At 43.8% G+C, this 17,731-nt stretch overlaps 1 protein-coding gene across 1 annotated transcript in view; it reads left to right on the forward strand.

Annotated features, from left to right (window-relative positions):
* MYO5B (myosin VB) overlaps positions 1-17,731 on the forward strand; it is a 134,972-nt gene that overhangs the window by 86,948 nt on the left and 30,293 nt on the right. Inside the window, exons 21-26 of the mRNA XM_009273831.1 lie at positions 2,607-2,846; positions 7,932-8,171; positions 13,080-13,164; positions 14,694-14,842; positions 15,628-15,747; positions 16,884-17,021. Coding sequence (XP_009272106.1) covers positions 2,607-2,846; positions 7,932-8,171; positions 13,080-13,164; positions 14,694-14,842; positions 15,628-15,747; positions 16,884-17,021 — 972 coding nt within the window. The remainder of the gene's footprint in view (positions 1-2,606; positions 2,847-7,931; positions 8,172-13,079; positions 13,165-14,693; positions 14,843-15,627; positions 15,748-16,883; positions 17,022-17,731) is intronic.

Below are 17,731 nucleotides of genomic sequence, written 5' to 3' on the forward strand. Positions count from 1 at the left end.
TCTTCCAGAAGCAGTACCGAATGCTGAGGATCTTCCGAGCTTTCCAGAGAGTCCGCAGTGCGACCATCACCATTCAGGCTTTTGCTCGGGGCATGTTTGTCAGGAGGATTTATCACAAGGTACAACTCCACAGAGTGTCTTTGTATTAGAAAAGAGTAGGAAGAGCCTTTATATTTACCTCCGCTGGCATAGCACGACGATGTATTTATTGTGGCCATTTTGATGTTTTATGAAGCCGACTGCCTCTGGTGTTTCTGGAGAGCGCACGGTGACGGCGAGCATTGCCATTTTAAGCTGTGCAAGCAAAAATGATTTTGGCAGCAGCACCTCAGCAGAGCCGCTAAATGAAGTTAGTCGTTCGGATGCCAGAAGGCATTGTGGAAATCTGGAAATGTCATTTGATCTAACCCATACTCTGCAAAAACCTCCCCGGCAAACTGAATTTGTGTCTGAGCCGTGCTGCAGGTGCCGTTTCCAGTATGGTAGGAAGACCGGTAGGGTCTGTTATGGAAGGCATCAAGTCATTTATTGATATAAATCCCTCTAATTAGTTCTCTCCATTAGCTTTCTGTGTTAAACCGGGAGCTGAAAGCAAGGAAGTAAAGGTTTGATAACAGCAAGTGATACAGTGAGAAATTGTCTGTCAGGAAACTGAGAACAGCTTTGGGGAGTCTTCTGTCCACTCTTCAGATCCAGCCTTACTTTGGTAGTCACCTAAACTTATGCCTAACGGGTGGTCATGGGGGTACTCTAAGAAGTCAGAGGCTCGATGAGCCAGGAAGGGGAGAGCCTGCTCCTGGAGATGACAGAGGTTACCTGGACACCTGGTGACCCACCAGAGAGATCAGGGATGTCCTCCGAAACAGAGCAGCTGGATGCTGGTGATCAGGAATTTGTGCTGCCACTGCTTTTTCAGCATCTATTTTTTAAATCGGAAGCCTCTGCAGGGGGAGGCAGCTGGTCCAGCATTTAAACTCTCTGAGATTCAAGACAACCCAAATCTTAACAAGGTGTAGAAGTTGGCTGAAGGTAAGGCCTCTCAAATCTGAACATTCTTAATCTCTGGAACACCTGGATATAGGTGTCGGTTCAAGTGCATGCTCAGCAACAGATGCAGGGCTGCAGGTGATGCTCCATGGGGTCAGGGCATGCCCAGTGCCCACCAAGACTTTGCTGTAAGGCTGGAATAGGTCCCTAAGGTAATGTAGTAGGGTTTCTTCTAGCTCTTTGGGCACCCCCAGCTTTCTCCATCAGTAAGAGTGCCAAGGCTGGAGACGTACAAAGCTCATTTTAGCATAACTCCTACTGCATCCTAAGTTCACACAATCCCTTTATTCCGAATGAAAATTTGCAAGTCCAAAGGAAGCCTTAGGGTGAAACAGAAGATTTGTGAGAAGCTGAATATGGTACTGTGTCTGATACAACTTATCCCAAACTGATAACAGCAAAGTGTCTTGTAATCTTTAAATTCTCCTGGTATTTCTTTCCTCATAATACTGCAGCATAGATCAACATAAGAAAGTTATTAACGACATGCTGGTTGTATGTATAATATGTTGGCCTTCAGTTTTAGAGGAAGGAATTGAACTGCCACGTACTGAAAAGATTGCTGTAAATTTTGGGGGAGAAATCCAATGCAAAAGTGCCAAAAGTTTCATAAAACCAGATATAGGTTTGTAAAAATTGAATCCTACAAGAGAACTGGCTGCAGACTGTAGTGAGAGGACTCCAGGGTTTTATTTGAAGGTTATCTATAGGATAAGAAATCCCACCAGGACAGCATTTATCTGCAGTATAAATTATCATAATGCAGGGGCGGAACACACAAAAAAAATCTAAAAACCTGGTTCTGGTGTAGTTATATCTGATGTCGAAGGGACAGTAAGTTTATTGCTAAGTGTTAGTGTGTCTGTTAATGGCTATTTATTCTGCTAGCTATGGATCTTGTGGATGTGAGTACTGTCCCGAGGTGGAATGTATGTTCTATTCCATGAAGTATGTCAGCCGAGTTATATCTGATGTCGAAGGGACAGTAAGTTTATTGCTAAGTGTTAGTGTGTCTGTTAATGGCTATTTATTCTGCTAGCTATGGATCTTGTGGATGTGAGTACTGTCCCGAGGTGGAATGTATGTTCTATTCCATGAAGTATGTCAGCCCAGATGTCTCCTGTCACCAACTCAGGACCATACCCCCTCTTGCTTCACTGGCCATGGCAGGGGGGTTGGACTAGACGACCTTTAGAGGTCCCTTCCAACCCAAACCATTCTGTGATTCTATGTTGCCTCTTTTAGAGAGCAGCACGGTTCCTAAGAGAGGACTGGATGTGCCCTGCCTGCATCAGTTGAGTGCAGTGACCAGAGAACCCCCCCAGGAGGAGGGGGTTGAAGTACCCCATCCCGTCTATAAAAGAGGATGCAAAATAACAGCCTCTCTCTCCAGCCGTGTCATCCCCTGTACCTACCAGGACACTCCTGCTTGGAGGAGAAGCCCTTTCGAAGGCAGATTGGGAAGTGTTGAGTGCCATGCTGCAGCCAAACCAAGGCTGCTGCTACCTTTTGTGGGTGACTTCTCCCTTGATTGTCTTGTTTCTGCCCATGTTTTGTAGATCCTTGCGGAGCACAAAGCCACCATCCTCCAGAAGTTTGCCCGTGGCTGGCTGGCCCGCACTCGCTTCCGCCGGGTCAGGGGTGCCACCATCGTCCTGCAGTGCTACTACCGGCGCATGAAGGCCAGGCAGGAGCTGAAGGCGCTGAAGATCGAGGCCCGCTCAGCACAGCACCTGAAGAAGCTCAACATTGGCATGGAGAACAAGGTGGTCCAGCTTCAAAGGAAGATCGATGAGCAGGTACGTCCTGAGCAGTGCTGGGACAAGTGTGGTCCTGTTTCTGCTTTGCCTCTCATGCTGTCCTTTCTGGGAAGGTTTTTATCTTTCCATGACATCTGGAAAGGATGTGTCCTTTCTGTTTTATCTTTCCATGACATCTGGAAAGGATGTCATGGTGGATGGTGGCCACCTTGCTGTCTCAAGAGAGAGTCCTTTCTGGGAAGGTTTTTATCTTTCCATGACATCTGGAAAGGATGTCATGGTGGTAGCAGCCTTCTGCTACTGCTGGCCAGACACTTGTAAGGGTGGGACACCACCATGGAAGTGCAGATGCACTTGGATCTTGGGTCTCCACCTTGCTGTCTCAAGAGCTTGCTCAGTAAGCTGCAAAAGCTGCGCCGTAATTGTTGTGAGAACTGCCCAGATGGACTTGGAGGAGGAAGATAAAATGACAATTCTGAAAGCTGTTGCTTGAAAACCCAAGCCCGCTCCACGTGAGATCCCTACATCAAACAGCCTTTGGCCATTGCACTTTCTGCTTCGCAAGCACTAAGGATGCAGAGCCTCTGCCACAGTCTGCTGTACTGAACCGTATGACTTGTGAGTCACGTTACCTGGAGGGTAATAGGTAAATTGGGTAAATACTCGCTTTGCAAAGTAGTTTTGGGCATGTTTGTGTTGCTGGATGTAACAACTGTTCGGAAGTAAGAGCCATGGTGAGAGGTGAGATGGCGCGATGTAAGTGACAGATGCCTGTGTGGATGGCTTGATGGTCTTACTTGTGACTACTTGATCACAGAGAGGTCTTCATCAAATGCCACTTGTGTCATTAATGAGCTGCAAAATAGTTGTTTGATGACACAGGTAGAAGGAGGGTTTTCCCACCTACTAACGTGAGTGTGCAAGTTACTCTGATAAATACTATCTCTGTTGCTTCCAATGCTGTATGAGGACTTCAGGGAGGAGTATAAGAAATACTGAGTTAGACCCAGTTGTGTCCACTAATTTCAATGGGGAAATTTGTATCCACCTGTATCCTTAAGCTGTCCTTTTACAGGCAGGAGAAACACTCTCTTTAAGTCAGGATACTTACTTATTTGTAGTACCAGTTGTTAGTAATTGCAGTTTATCATTCTGTTTGGGATGTTGTCAGGAACCTTTATACATCACACACAGCTTCCTCGCAGCCTTAAATCTCTCCCGTCCCTGCATGACACGAGAGGCCCTGCCATGAAGAAGATGAGAAATGACTCTGCGTTGGCTCAGATACTGCAGAGTCAAGACGCCCGGGGATTTGCATTACTGCTGGCCGCTTCCATCGCTGTATTTATTGGCTGCAAAGCGTGCACCGCAGTACAGTCTGACTCTTAAACCGTGGTGTTTAATTTTAAAATGCCTTCTTGCATACTTAGATTTTGCAGACAAACCATAGCTTAGGAACGGAAAACCTTAGGCATAAGGCTTTCTATATATCTATATATCAGAAACCTGTTTGATATGGCCCTTCCTCTGGAGGGTATTTGGTGGAATTAATGAGGACGAGTCATTTCAGGTCCATGTATTTGGGCTGAACTCATGCAGTGAGCATGAACGTCTGCGTTAGGTCTGCTGAGCCGCTGGACTTGGCGGTGGAACAGCAGTATTAACTTTTTATTTTTTTTTTAAATTCCTCGCCATTTACTGCTAGGAGAAGTGTGGGGGTGGAACAATGAAAAAAAAAAATCTTTGGTTAATGTTGGCTTTCCTGTTGTGGATTATGAAAGCAGCAGAAAGGTCTACTTTAGGGAAGGAGACATGGAAATCCTTTAAGTAGGCAGAAATAATGGTCTGGAGCTCGTCTTGATCTCCCACGGGCCCTGTGCAGACCGTTTTGAAAGAGTTACTTTGCTTTCTGTGTAACTTTTGTAGGAAAGAATTGCTGCTCTGTATTACTTGTGGTAGTCTGTCCAGTGAGCTAATTTTAACCATCATTTCAGGACTGACAGGTTTCCCTGGGACGCTTTGGATGTGCTAATGAGCACCATTCCAGTGGACTTTCTTTTCAGCGCACTGGATTTTTTCTGGCAGCAGTGAGTTTGTTGCATCGTATTTTCCCTGAAGTATCTTGATTTCAGTCCTTGCCGACCTCTAAATATGACCTTTTAAAATGCCAATTAACTTAAAAAAAAAAAATAATTGCAGGTAAACTAGAGAGCTGCAGGACCTAGAGAGCTGCAGTTGTATAGTTTTCTGACTAGCCGTGGAAGAAAATGTTTCTATTTCTGCTACTTTAGCTCATGCATGAAGAGATGCAATACTCCGTGTGCCCCTGAGGAAGAGAAGATCTTTCTTTGAAAACATTAAAACCTATTATTTTATGTCAGCCTCAGCTCACACGCTCTAGCATTCATAACTGGGCCTATTTAATTCAGTTTCTAAATCAGGTGAGGGATTTTTTGCACACAGAAGAGTTTTAAGTCCATTTTGCTGTGCAATATCCGCGCTGGACCATTTTTTTCTATCCACATTGAACCACTTTCTTTTTTTTTTTTTGGTTCTTTTCAGTGAGTTCTTTTTTTAAATGCGTATGTTGTAGCTGCCTGAGACACTTTTAGGGCTGTTACCTAATTTAGTGTTATGCGTTCATGCAGCCAGTATGTAGACTCGTAGTGAGCTCCCTGCACTGTCTCTGCAAGCGGCAGCATCTCTGTGGGCATTTACTGTGAATAAAACTGGTTTGGGTAACAGTTTGGGTAACAGTAGCGATGAAGTTGTCGTCTCTGCCATTGGTAGGAAAATAAACTCTGGATTGGTTCACAGAGCCTGGGCTGAAACCGGGACTGTCACAGCTCTGCTGGGCTGGATAATGGTTTAAAATAAAGCAAGTTCAAGTTTAACGGGGTCTGTTGAGCAATCTCCGATTGCAGTGGGGACCAGCCTTTCGCTATGGGACGGTAAATGCTCTTTCATGTCTCTAGTAGCTAACAACAAGAGAAAGCATTCCTGGGCATTTATTTTCTGTCTGGCTTGAAGTCTCAGCTGGCTGGTCTGTAAAATTGTATACATACACCTGGGGACACAAAGCCATAAAAGGTTGTGTGTCGGAGAATGAGCAGAGACTGGGAGAGCCTTTACAGGTGGGGGAAGCAGCAGCGATTTGTGAACCGGAGTGATTATTGCCGTTCTCCGTAGGCAAAGCTTTTCTCTCCCCAGGTATCTCTTTGGGCATGGCTTCGGTCATGCAGAAATGTTAATTCCTTAATACTACGCGAACGCTGAATTTTGATGTTCACTAATAATTCGTCACAAGGGGGCAAAGGAAAAGATGTCCATGTCCCTTGTTTTTCCATTTGAGACGTGTGTTAATCTTGCTTCGGAGGGCTGAGACTGCGGCGAGAGAAGGGTGCTTTGGGAGGTCACCTAGAGAGGGGCCAAAAGGATGATCAGAGCGATGGTAAAAGAAACGATCCTACGAGCCACGTTGGGAATCTGAAAGAGACTAATCCGAAGTATGGGTGGGGATTTCAGTATCCACCAGCTCACCATGCGTTTGTACAGAGGTCTGTCGGGTCTAGAAGAACCTGTGTAGACCTAGAAGATAAAAATCTCTACTTTCATGTTTGTTTGTTTTTTTTCTTTTCCAGGCTGTAAGGTTTTTTCTCTACTTTCATGGTTTTTTTTTTTTTTCTTTTCCAGGCTGTAAGGTTTTTTGAAAGCTCTGTTGTACAGGAGCTAATGGGAGCCTTTGACCCTATTACAGACATTGATCATACTTCTTTGCGTTGAGGGTTTTTTTTCTTTCTTGCTTACTTGACTCTGGTGAACATCTTAGAGGAAGGAATTGCATCTCAGGATCTGTGACTTTGTACCTTTACTGCTTATCCTGACTAGTCAAAAATTGTATATCAGGACTTCCCTAGTCCATTGACTTTTTTAAATGATACATTTGTGTCTTTTTAAGACTTTTGTCTTCTGGCTTGTTCACATCAAGCTTTCCTTAGCCTCCATGTGAACTAAAAAACTTCTGGATGGAAGGGGCAGTTTCTTATGAGCTGATGTGACTCTGTTGGTGACCAAAGCTCTGAGAAACAGCAAAAGGCTAAGTTGCAGATTACCAGGACACTCATCTGGTCTGGACAGCAATCTCTTGCCAAATATTTCCCAGCAAGACCAGGAAAGACCAAAACTGATATTTCTGATACTCAAGTGAAATATCCACCTAAGTTCCGTTTAAGAAAGGAAAGCTTTCTGGATCTTTTGTACAGTGAGTGATATGAACCCAGATCTTGAAAGCTGTATTGAAAGCTTTCAAAAAGGAAACTTTAAAGACCGGATACATTTTAAATTTCAAAATGGTTCTTTTGCTTTCATGATTATCTACCTAACGTTAGCAAAGCTACGTGGTAGGCTCTTTACTGAAGCTCTTGGTCTGTTGTGAATTCATTGTCGTTTCTGGGGCTGGCTAATAATGATGATGTTTTATCAGTCACAATGTAGTTCCCATTGACTTTGATTTGAACCACAGAAATCAAAGCTGCTGAATTTTCAGGTCTCAAAACATGGGAGCAAATCATTGCTAAGTGCTTTAAAAGAGCAAATCTGAGCAAATAAAAAGGCGATTGAGCTGGCACGTGACTTAAAGCTGGGGTTTAAGGAGCTCTTTGTGCTCAAGGCTGCAATTATGCTACAGTGTGTTTCCACCCCAGGCTCCTGCAGGCATAGGAGTCAGGAATAGGAGGATAAACCGCAAACCCAATATTGCAAACCAAAAAAATTGCAAGCCGATTGCATTAAGCAGTGTCGTTTGGAAGCTGTAATAAAAGTGTAGGTTTTTTGGTTTGGTTGCCAGTGCTATCGCATGTTGTTTGCCATTGCCTTTCAACTGTAACATCAATTTAACAAATGCTTGTATAATCGTTACCAAAATATTATTGAGCTCTTTGTCACAGTTTTGAAATTGTTTTTAGCTTTACGAGCTTTATTAGCATATGCATGGGAATGTTTGTTACTGGAAGCTTGTTACCCACCATGCTCAAGGATTTTTGACGGTTACTTTTGTAGTGCATCAGTGCATGCACTGATCTTGCTTATGGTCTTATTTTCTTCTTTTGGGGATGTTGGCTGCAGAACAAGGAATACAAACTTCTGAACGAGCAGCTCTCTACGCTCACATCTGCCCACTCCTCCGAGGTGGAAAAGCTGAAGAAGGAACTGGTGCAATATCAGCAGAGCCATCAGGGTGATGGCAACCAGCTTGTCAGCTTGCAAGAAGAGATGGAGCACCTCCGGCTGGAGCTTGAAAAAGCTCATGGTGAGAGGAAGGTTGTGGAAGACAGCTACGTTAAGGAGAAAGACCTACTGAGAAAGGTATGTGTATTTGTCATGTCTGTTGTGTAGGTGGTCTTGCTGGTGAAAGCTCACACTTCACAAGTCTGAAGGGGAAAGACTTAATTTCTATTCTTTAATTCTAATTTTTTTTCTTTTTGTCATTGAATGCCCCTAGAATTTGCCTTTTAACCAGGTCATGGGGCAGCAAGGGCAGGGGGACATCCCTGCAGGAGCAGCGACTGCCTCATGTCAGGAGGGTGCCTGTTGCACTGCCAACCACGAAGAAACTCCCCAAACCCAGACCCGTCTGAAATAAGGGCACTTAACCGCGTATATGCCAGAGCTTCGTGTATATACAGTGATTCCTCATGGCGCGCAGCGCAAAATATTGGAGAAGGCTGTCGTAGATGCTGTAACTGTTAGGAAGATGTCCTTACTCAGCCCAGCTGGGTGTGGGACGTGAGGGCTGGGTTTCTGCCCTGCACTCCGTGGCCCTTGCAGCTGGTCGTAGTGGCTGGTGGTGTACCTACGTGCAGAGTATGACCTGTGTGAGGACCAACTCGTCCCTCCCACGCAGAGGCACTGCTCCAAACCAGCTAGGCTGGTTGTTACAAGCCTCTATAGGGTTTGGAGCTGTGATGTGGATTAAACTTTTTTATTTTCTTCCCCTCCTTCATGCAAACTGCTAAGCTTTCTGGATCTCTTGAGGTGAAGGTGGCCCAACGCTGCCACCATTGTACAAGAAAGCGCTCTAGTGGGAGAAAGAGACTTCAGGATGTAGAGGGGTTTTTTGCAAATAGTAAAAATGGACATTTTACAGTGAATTTCTTTGGTCAGGTTCATTCTGAATAACCTTCACACTCATAACCTAAGGCACTAAGGTACGGGTTCAGTTTCCTGCTGCGAATGCTCAGGTTAAATCCGTGATCTATCTTTCTTCTGCACTGGTGGTTGAAGTGGTTTCTTTGATCCCACTATTGGAAAGATCTTAGGGCTTTTCTACTCAATGCGCTGCGTAGAGAAAGCTATTTTGCGGCTGTTCCTCTAGAATAGCGCTTTTTGTGTGACAACCTGAAGATGAGTCACTTTTGGAGATAAAAAAGAGGTCTGGGATTAGCTGCATTTTAATTATGGTGAAAGAGTGCCCAGATGGGGGGCTCTTCTAGGGCACTTCACTCAGCAGCACCTGCCCTGGCCACCCTCCCCCTGTGGGTAGGCCCTCAGACAGTGGGTTTGGGTGAGAAGCTGTGGGGACTGTGTGGTCAGGATAACTTAATCTGAACAACTAGCAGAGCTGAAATGCATTTTTCGGGTGTGCTTCTCAAAGGGGCATTCAGCCTGTATGTGTGTTTGTCTCTTGGCTGGACCAAGAGCTGTCAGAAAAGCAGTTACTCCGCTCTTTGCACATGTACTGCACCCCCACGGGAACGTACGGAGTCAGTGATTTCCTCTTCTCCAGCACCAAATTAGAAGATCCTTTTTGGCACAGGGCTCAGTTCATTAGCTGGCTGCAGTACAGGCTTTTGGAGCCTGAAAGGATGCTTTATTTCGAAGGCGATGCAGCTGCGGAAAAACTGCTTCTCTTTGTTCTTGATTGCAAATCCTCTTTGAGCACTCAGAAGAAAGGTTGATTTAATGACCAAAGAAATGCTTTCAAAAAGCATGAAAACAAAGCAAAAGCTTTCCCTTGTTGTAGAATTGCCTGCAGCAGAGCAAATACTATGTACTTTACCATGATAATAAATGGTTTAATTATAAACCAGAGCATTTCTGTGGAGCAGTGCAGGCTCCCGTTTCTGACATTAGCTTTCAATTGCTCCCTTCGGTTCCTCATCAGTGGGAAGACGGAGAAGACCCGTTTCCTGCCTGGAAACGTTAATTTAGCCAAAATGCTTCCTGAGAAAAATTCTGATAGAGATTTTTGACTAGTTCTAATAACTACCAAAAGCGTGGGGAGTGTTGTGAAATGGAATTCAGGTGTGAGAAGCACTTTTCGCCTTCAATAGCAAGACCGTGGTGGTGGTGGGATGCATTCGCTCTGGAGATGATACCCAAAGTCATCAGACACTTCTGAGTGAGACTGAGGCGACAGCCTTAATTTTATCAACTTGAGCTGGGGCTGCAGCTTCTGCAAATCCATATTAGTTATGATTTTGTTACTGAAAAAAGGTCCTTTAATCTCTTCCTTGTAGCTTTTCTCTCCAGCTCCTTAATTTTAGAATAGCTCTTCTTATTCCATTTTGTGATAAAGTTTAAAACATCAGATCTGGGTGAGTATCAACAGCTCTTCCTAGGGCTTTTGGTAGCACCTAATCTTCTCACTTGCTGAGCTAGGATGATTCAAAGCCTGGACAGGGCTTTTATTAGGAAAATCCTAAATGCCGTCATCCTTTCCTCACAAGATTAGGGGAGGACCGGAGCCGGATCTCATGAGCAGGGGGTTCCAGTGTAACACTTAAATAAGGGCTGAAGGCATCACGAATGCTCACTGCTCAACGTCTTCCATAGAAATCCTTCAAAGCGGGCGCTGTTGCATTTGAAGCACCTTCAAAGATGTTTCCTATAGAAAGACGAGCACGAGGTACAAAAGGTACCAGCGTGGGTACCAGAGATGGAGCTTGTGCTGCTTGGCCGTTGTGTGACCTGCTCCGCTTGCCTCTACCTGTGTTTAATGGACTGGTTGGGTTTCTGTAATCGCAAATGTTGAATTCCAGCTTGTTTCTATTTCGTATGGAAACAGGAATGCGATAAACAAGCTCAATCGCTTAAGATCGTATCTTAAAAATACCTATATCCAATCTGGATTGGAAATTTTTCAACCTGGGAATAATTGTTGCGGATTCTACCAATTGCCTCTACGTGTTTAATGGACTGGTTGGGTTTCTGTAATCGCAAATGTTGAATTCCAGCTTGTTTCTATTTCGTATGGAAACAGGAATGCGATAAACAAGCTCAATCGCTTAAGATCGTATCTTAAAAATACCTATATCCAATCTGGATTGGAAATTTTTCAACCTGGGAATAATTGTTGTGGATTCTATCAAGTCTTTCAGTTCTAAAATATCCCCCCAGCGCAGTTGAAAATACTCCAAATTTTTGTCTAGTTTTGTTTTCCAACCTTCATAGCTTTGTTTTCTTGGCAGAAGAGTTCATTATCAGCACCCATTAAAGAGCACTAGTGAAATAATCCCGTCACCCCTAATCTTTTCCCTGATGGGATAAACGAGTCGAGTTCCTCGCTGTCTCATTGCAGCGCAGGTTTTCCTTCCCTTCTATCACTCTTGTGGCTCTTCTCCAATTTTTTTAAGAATTCTTCCGAACTTGAAGACGCTAGTGCTGATCTAATGGCTGCACGTCTGCTATGATATTTGTTTGAAGTGCTGTACGAATGAAGGAATGTAGCTGGTTTTGGTACAGAATATTAAAATCATGGCCCAGTTCAGACCATTTAAAACACCAGTAGCTCTGCATACCTTAAATTGTGTTTTCTTCACTTTCTAGTTGGATTTCCAGTGTCCAACTTTCCTACTATATATAGAGATGCAGGAGATCATAGTCTCATGCAGACAACTGGAGTAAATGAACGGACTGGAGAGCGAGGGGTAGTGGGATCTTCCAGTTTTTGTGCATGGGACATGACTGCTTCAGTCGTGACTTACAGTAAAATATTCGTCATGCTTTTACCCTCGCCATTAGTATGTGTCTGGCATACGCAGTATTTGATAAAATACCGTTGATTTGAGGATGCTTGTGTGGAAGACTGAAGTCTGTGCTAGGAATGCATGCCAGCTGGGCTGCCTGTAAATTTTATCGAGTGGTGACAGCAAAACTATTATTCCTGGGCACTGAAAACTTTTATTATGGTGTGTACAGTGTTGTTTATCTTTGGCATCTTGAGATCCTTCTGCTGCGTGCAGCTGTCTTCTAAGCTACAGGGATGCGATGGAGCAGGCATAGAGAATGACATTACGCTGGGATGACGTGTCAGTTTGTTCTCCTACCTGACAGCAGGAGAATCGTCCTGCTTAACCATAGCAGCATATTTCATTTGATAATGTGACGGGTTTGTGTTTTGAGATAACGCTGTTGAATGCATCAAAATTCCTGAGGATGAACAAAATTACAGGATAGGTTGCCATCGGTGTCAGTCCAGCCTTAGTGTTGTGACAAGTGGCCTTGCCTCCCTTCATTTTTAATAACGAGGTAGTTAAAAAAAAAAAACAACAAACCACTGTTTTGCAGGATTTAGTTTCTGTTTTCATTGACTTTTGCTAGGCAATTCTTGGTGTTAATTGCTATATATGCTCCTGTTGTATTACCCAAGGCCCTGGTACACACTGTGCATCACTGTACTAGCGGTTCCGCAGTAGCGTGAAGCATTGAAGTGACTATAATCTTATTACATGAAGCGGGTACAAGACACATGAAGTTAAAAAAGCCTGAACTATTTAGTATTAGTCTTCCACGGTGCTCGCATTAACTCTGTCCATCTTAACTACTTCAGTGCCACATTGCCCGAAACAATCAGCAGATTTTTTTGCCCCCAACAGCAGTCAGTGCTATGACTTGGAGGTAGCAGTGAAGCCCGTTGAGATGTGGAAATAAACCTCTGATTTGATGACCTGATCACTTGTAGGAGTTTCACTCCTGCAGATGATGGTCGCCAAGTCCAGCTGCTCAGTATTTTGTAAGATTCTGCTAAAAACATTAATTTGAGGGAGGAATGCACTCGGGAAAAGAAAAGTTAGTCTCTGCTGTTGCAGTGCGGTTCTCCTACGCTTCAACTCCCGATGTGCAAAGGCTAACTGGCAAAGCGCAAGGGGGATAGGTCTTTTAAACAGCAAAGAAAGCCCGAACAAAGCTCCCTGTCTCCAGCCAGGTGAAATGTAATCCCTCTGCAGAGGCTCTGACCTGCAGCAAGCAGTAATTCTCTGCCTTGTTTCGTAGCGCATATCCGACTTGGAAGAAGAAAATGCTCTCCTGAAGCAGGAAAAAGAGGAGCTTAACAGCAGGATCCTGTGTCAATCTAAAGGTAAGAAAAAAAATGCTTATATCGTCGTAATGCCTTCACTAGACGAGGAGCTTAACTGTTCTCCCCTCAAACTTGTTTTTCCTGTGTGCTTTTCCTACCTTGAAAAGTGCAAATCTTCCTGCACCCCTTTCCTGGATGTTTTTGTTGTTGTTTTTGCTGTGCAGATAGGTTTGTTCATGCTGTCCTGCTGGTGGATGGCAAGATAGAGGCTGGTTTATTTGGTGCAATATAGAATAAAGGACCCAAAAGGGCTTTTTAAGTTCAGTTACATTGCAGCACTTACTCCAGACGAGGCTCCTGGGGTGGAGGATAGAGAATAACGATGTCCCAGAAGTGATGAATATAAAGGATCCAGGGAACAGCAGAGTTAACAACATTGAGCTGTGACAAAGGAGTTCTCTAATGTGACAGGAGTCTGTGTTTTTTAAAGCAGAGACATAGATGGTGAGACGTACCTAGAGGAAAGCGATCTGGGAAAATCCCAAGCCATGAAAGAAACTCTCATGCGTGTATTGAGCTTTTTTATTTTTTATCATCCTTTTCAGCTTTGATTTTGTGGCAGGATTTACAAAGAGCATCATGCATCATTCTGTGGATTATCTATCAGTGCTTCCTGGTACTCATGAAGTACCTCTTGCTCTCAGCCTGGTACAAACTACAGGAATGAAAATAACACGTTAAAAAGAAACTTGCTGCAAATATTTCTTCATCTGTTACGGAATGCTTTCGGAGCATCGAAGCTTGGGGAAAGCAAGTGGAGGGGGTTTGTTTGGCGTTCACCCATTTTGAAACACCCCCCCATTTTAAAATACCCCCATTTTAATCCCTGCTCATTGCAGGGGGGTTGGATTAGATGACCTTTAAAGGTCCCTTCCAACCCAAACCATTCTGTGATTCTAAAAGGACACGTGGACTATATTTGCCTGGTTTCTCAAAAAGGGGAGGGACCAGTTTTGCTTCCAAAAGGGAGTTTTTAACAAAATAAAAAAAGAATTTATTTGCATATAAAATACTTTCAACCTCCGCAGTCTTACCATGGTAAATGGTTGATGGTGACATGAGAAAGAGATGCTGCTGTTGATTTGCTCCTATGCCCAGTCTGGTGGTGGGAAGCAGGCGGGAGAAGTCTTTAAATGCAGCGAGTACCATGTTCACTTCTTAAATATGAATGTATTTCCATACTGTGCTGGTCTTTTCTTAAGTGGGTTTCTGGCTGGCCCATGGGAGCTGGAGCTGGCACAGCTGAGTTAAGCATAATAGAACTGATGGTTTGTAGGTGCTGGAGATTTTTCTTTAACTCAGATGGCAGAGGATTCTGCTGTCCAAGCAGAACTCAAGCTGTTCCAAATGGCAAGGAGACATAGATTATAACAGTCTCTAAATATTAGAGAATGCTTATATGTATTTTAAAGGTTCTTGGCAGAGAGCATTTTGTTAATTAGTCATTGTTATTGCACATATTTACAAGAAGTTCACTTCAGAGATGAAGATCATAATTTCTTTTTTTTTTTTTCTTCCTTATTTTAAAGATGAATTTGCACAAAACACAGTTGAGGAAAATATTCAGATGAAGAAAGAGCTGGAAGAAGAGAGGTCTCGTTATCAGAACCTGGTAAAAGAGTTTTCGAGGCTGGAGCAGAGATATGACAACTTGCGGGATGAAATGACTATTATAAAGGTAACGAAAGTGAAATTATCCCCATTCTGTTGTATCCTGGACATGATGTTGGTGGCTGGACAACGTGGCTCACTCATCCCCAAAATTCTTAATAGAACTGTTATTATCATGCAGTTTGTGCTTGATGTTTCTCAGACTGAACTTCTACACTGAAGCCGTGTGCCTTGGAAAAGGAGCCGGATCTTTCACGCTTCTCTGCATAGAGATAATCTGTGAATCTCAGCAAAAGCTGGTTCATGCTTCTTGTTTTGCTTTTTGTTTCCGTGATGTTCATGTGTAGGTGTTGGATTAAAAAACAAAACCCAAAAAAACCTCAACAACACGGCTTCGGAATTTCAAAAGCCAAGGTTTTTAGCTTCACCTTTGCTAAAGTCTTAGGAGAACTGTTGAAAATTAGATAATAATTAGAGTCCTGCTGGATTAGGTGGAAGGTCGAGCGTTTAAAGGGAGCCCCAGAGGGTGCTGTGAACAGCATAATCTTGAGCTCAGATTTGCATGTTTGTACTTAACAGGCATCTGGTGTCACGAACAGCCTTTAATTCATGCAGACTTTTTCAACCGAGCTTCTGTATCAGTTCACATTTTAAAGTATTCCCTTGGGTTAATACGAATATTATGGTAGGGCATAAGAACTAGAAAATGGAATTCACTATAAGGTGATGGTCAAGCCTTTTGTAAAGGTAACCTTAATATATAGACAGTTATTTGCTCTAAGAAACAATGCTTCGTGAGGAATTCTTCCTTAAACACTGAACATATTATGTATCTGCACCTCTCCTTGGCAGCAAGCACCGGGGCACAGAAGAAACCCATCCAACCAGAGCAGTTTGGAGTCTGATTCCAATTATCCATCCATATCAACCTCTGAGATAGGAGACACCGAGGATGTAATACAGCAAGTGGAGGTACAGTAAACCGGGCGGGCTCGGGGGGAGGAGGAGAGCCCTGCTCTGCAGGGATGATTGACGTCGGTCTTGGAGCACGCAGGAGGAATGCAGGTTGGACTGTAAGGTGTGATGGATGAAATTGATTTCGCGCTACAGAAATACATCGTTAATTGCGTGAGAGGGATTGCAGGGTTGCGGTGCTACGGCAAATGCTTACTTCTTTGTGGCATCAGGCTTAAATAGGGCTCTAAAAATAATAAACTCTTGTCTTTTGGCCATACCAGCTTAAAGACTGATGAAAATTCATCAAAGCGGTCAGCGTTGTTACATGTAGCTATTCCTAGCACCGATGGCAATGACTCTATAGCGATCCTTCTCCGCAAGGATACCAGAGTTCATTACCCCCTTGCCCCGAGTGTTTTCATTCCAATGCATCTTCACGGATGCTTTGCTGGCCAGCACAGCCCCTGTAATCAACGGCCTCTTAATGCAGAAAAGAACAGCATAAATTATTCCCTGGTTATCAAGAATTGCATGGAAAAGGGAAATGTGTTTTGCTTACATTTGCTAGAACAGGCTGCTTTTCAAACTCCACTTTCATGACTCAAGAGCATGTGTGGATGATGAATGTTCCTAGGATCTGCCACCCCACTGGCAGGCCCATGTTTTGTGTCCCACGTAGCACGCCTGCAGAAACCCCCACTTCCCTTTGCCGGCTGCTGCGTTACATTGCTTTAATATTTTGGAACTGCTCTGAGAGCACTTGCTGAAGTCAAAGTGATCAGTATTGGTCATGCTCTAATACAAAATATTCCAGGTGAAGCCAGTTAAAAAACAACTAATAAATAGTTGGCTAGAAGGGACTCAGTAGGGCGTTTTTAATGTTCTTAGCTGTGGCCCCAATCAGCCTGCTTCTCTGTTGGGCTGTTAAATGTTCAACGATTTATTAAAATGAGCCAACTCTTTATTGACATTAATAGGTACTTAAAATGGGGGTTTGGTCTTTGAAAGTATGTGCCTTTCTTGGGATGCTCCTGTTATCAGCCGTGGCTGGGCTCGGTGCTGATGTACAGTCAGGGCGTATCTGGCACAGCGTGTGGTTATAAAACTTGACTGAGGTCTTCTCCTTTTTCTACTCCCCTGTTCTTCTCCAGGAGGTCGGGACGGAGAAAGCCGCCATGGACATGACCCTCTTCCTAAAGCTACAGAAGCGAGTGAGGGAGCTCGAGCAGGAGAGGAAGAAGCTGCAAACCCAGCTGGAGAAAAAGGAGCAAGAGAGCAAGAAATCCCAGGTAAGAGATGGCTTTTCATTGATACTGATATTTCATGTTGGTAACTGGCTTTCCTTGGTTACCTGAGGACGTGCGATATAGGAATTGAGGTTTGAGAGTGACAAGCTCAAACTAAGAGGCAGCAAATCCAGCTGGGAAATGGAGAGAAACTTTTTTTGGCAGCTAAGGATAATTGGACAGAACTGGTTATTTTTTTTTTACTGATTTTTTTTTTTTTTTTTAATAAACTGGTTATAACAGATTTAGGACAGTATCTTAAGTATCTTGAAAGCAGTGAAATGTAGAATCAATTTTAGTGATTTATTTATTATTCTGCCTGCACTGATCCTGTTTCCTTCTCTTTTGAGAAATTTGAAGTGTGGACTGAGTTTTGTTAGCGAAGGTCAGAACGAGGAAGGGGAATGTGAGGGTAGGAAGGCTCTGCAGAGGGGTTATAACAGATTTAGGACAGTATCTTAAGTATCTTGAAAGCAGTGAAATGTAGAATCAATTTTAGTGATTTATTTATTATTCTGCCTGCACTGATCCTGTTTCCTTCTCTTTTGAGAAATTTGAAGTGTGGACTGAGTTTTGTTAGCGAAGGTCAGAACGAGGAAGGGGAATGTGAGGGTAGGAAGGCTCTGCAGAGGGACCTGGACAGGCTGGATCGATGGGCCCAGGCCAACTGTATGAGGTTCAACAAGGCCAAGTGCCGGGTCCTGCACTTCGGC

This window comes from Aptenodytes forsteri, unplaced genomic scaffold (assembly GCF_000699145.1).
Source record: "Aptenodytes forsteri isolate BGI_AS27 unplaced genomic scaffold, ASM69914v1 Scaffold31, whole genome shotgun sequence".
Lineage (NCBI taxonomy): Eukaryota > Metazoa > Chordata > Aves > Sphenisciformes > Spheniscidae > Aptenodytes > Aptenodytes forsteri.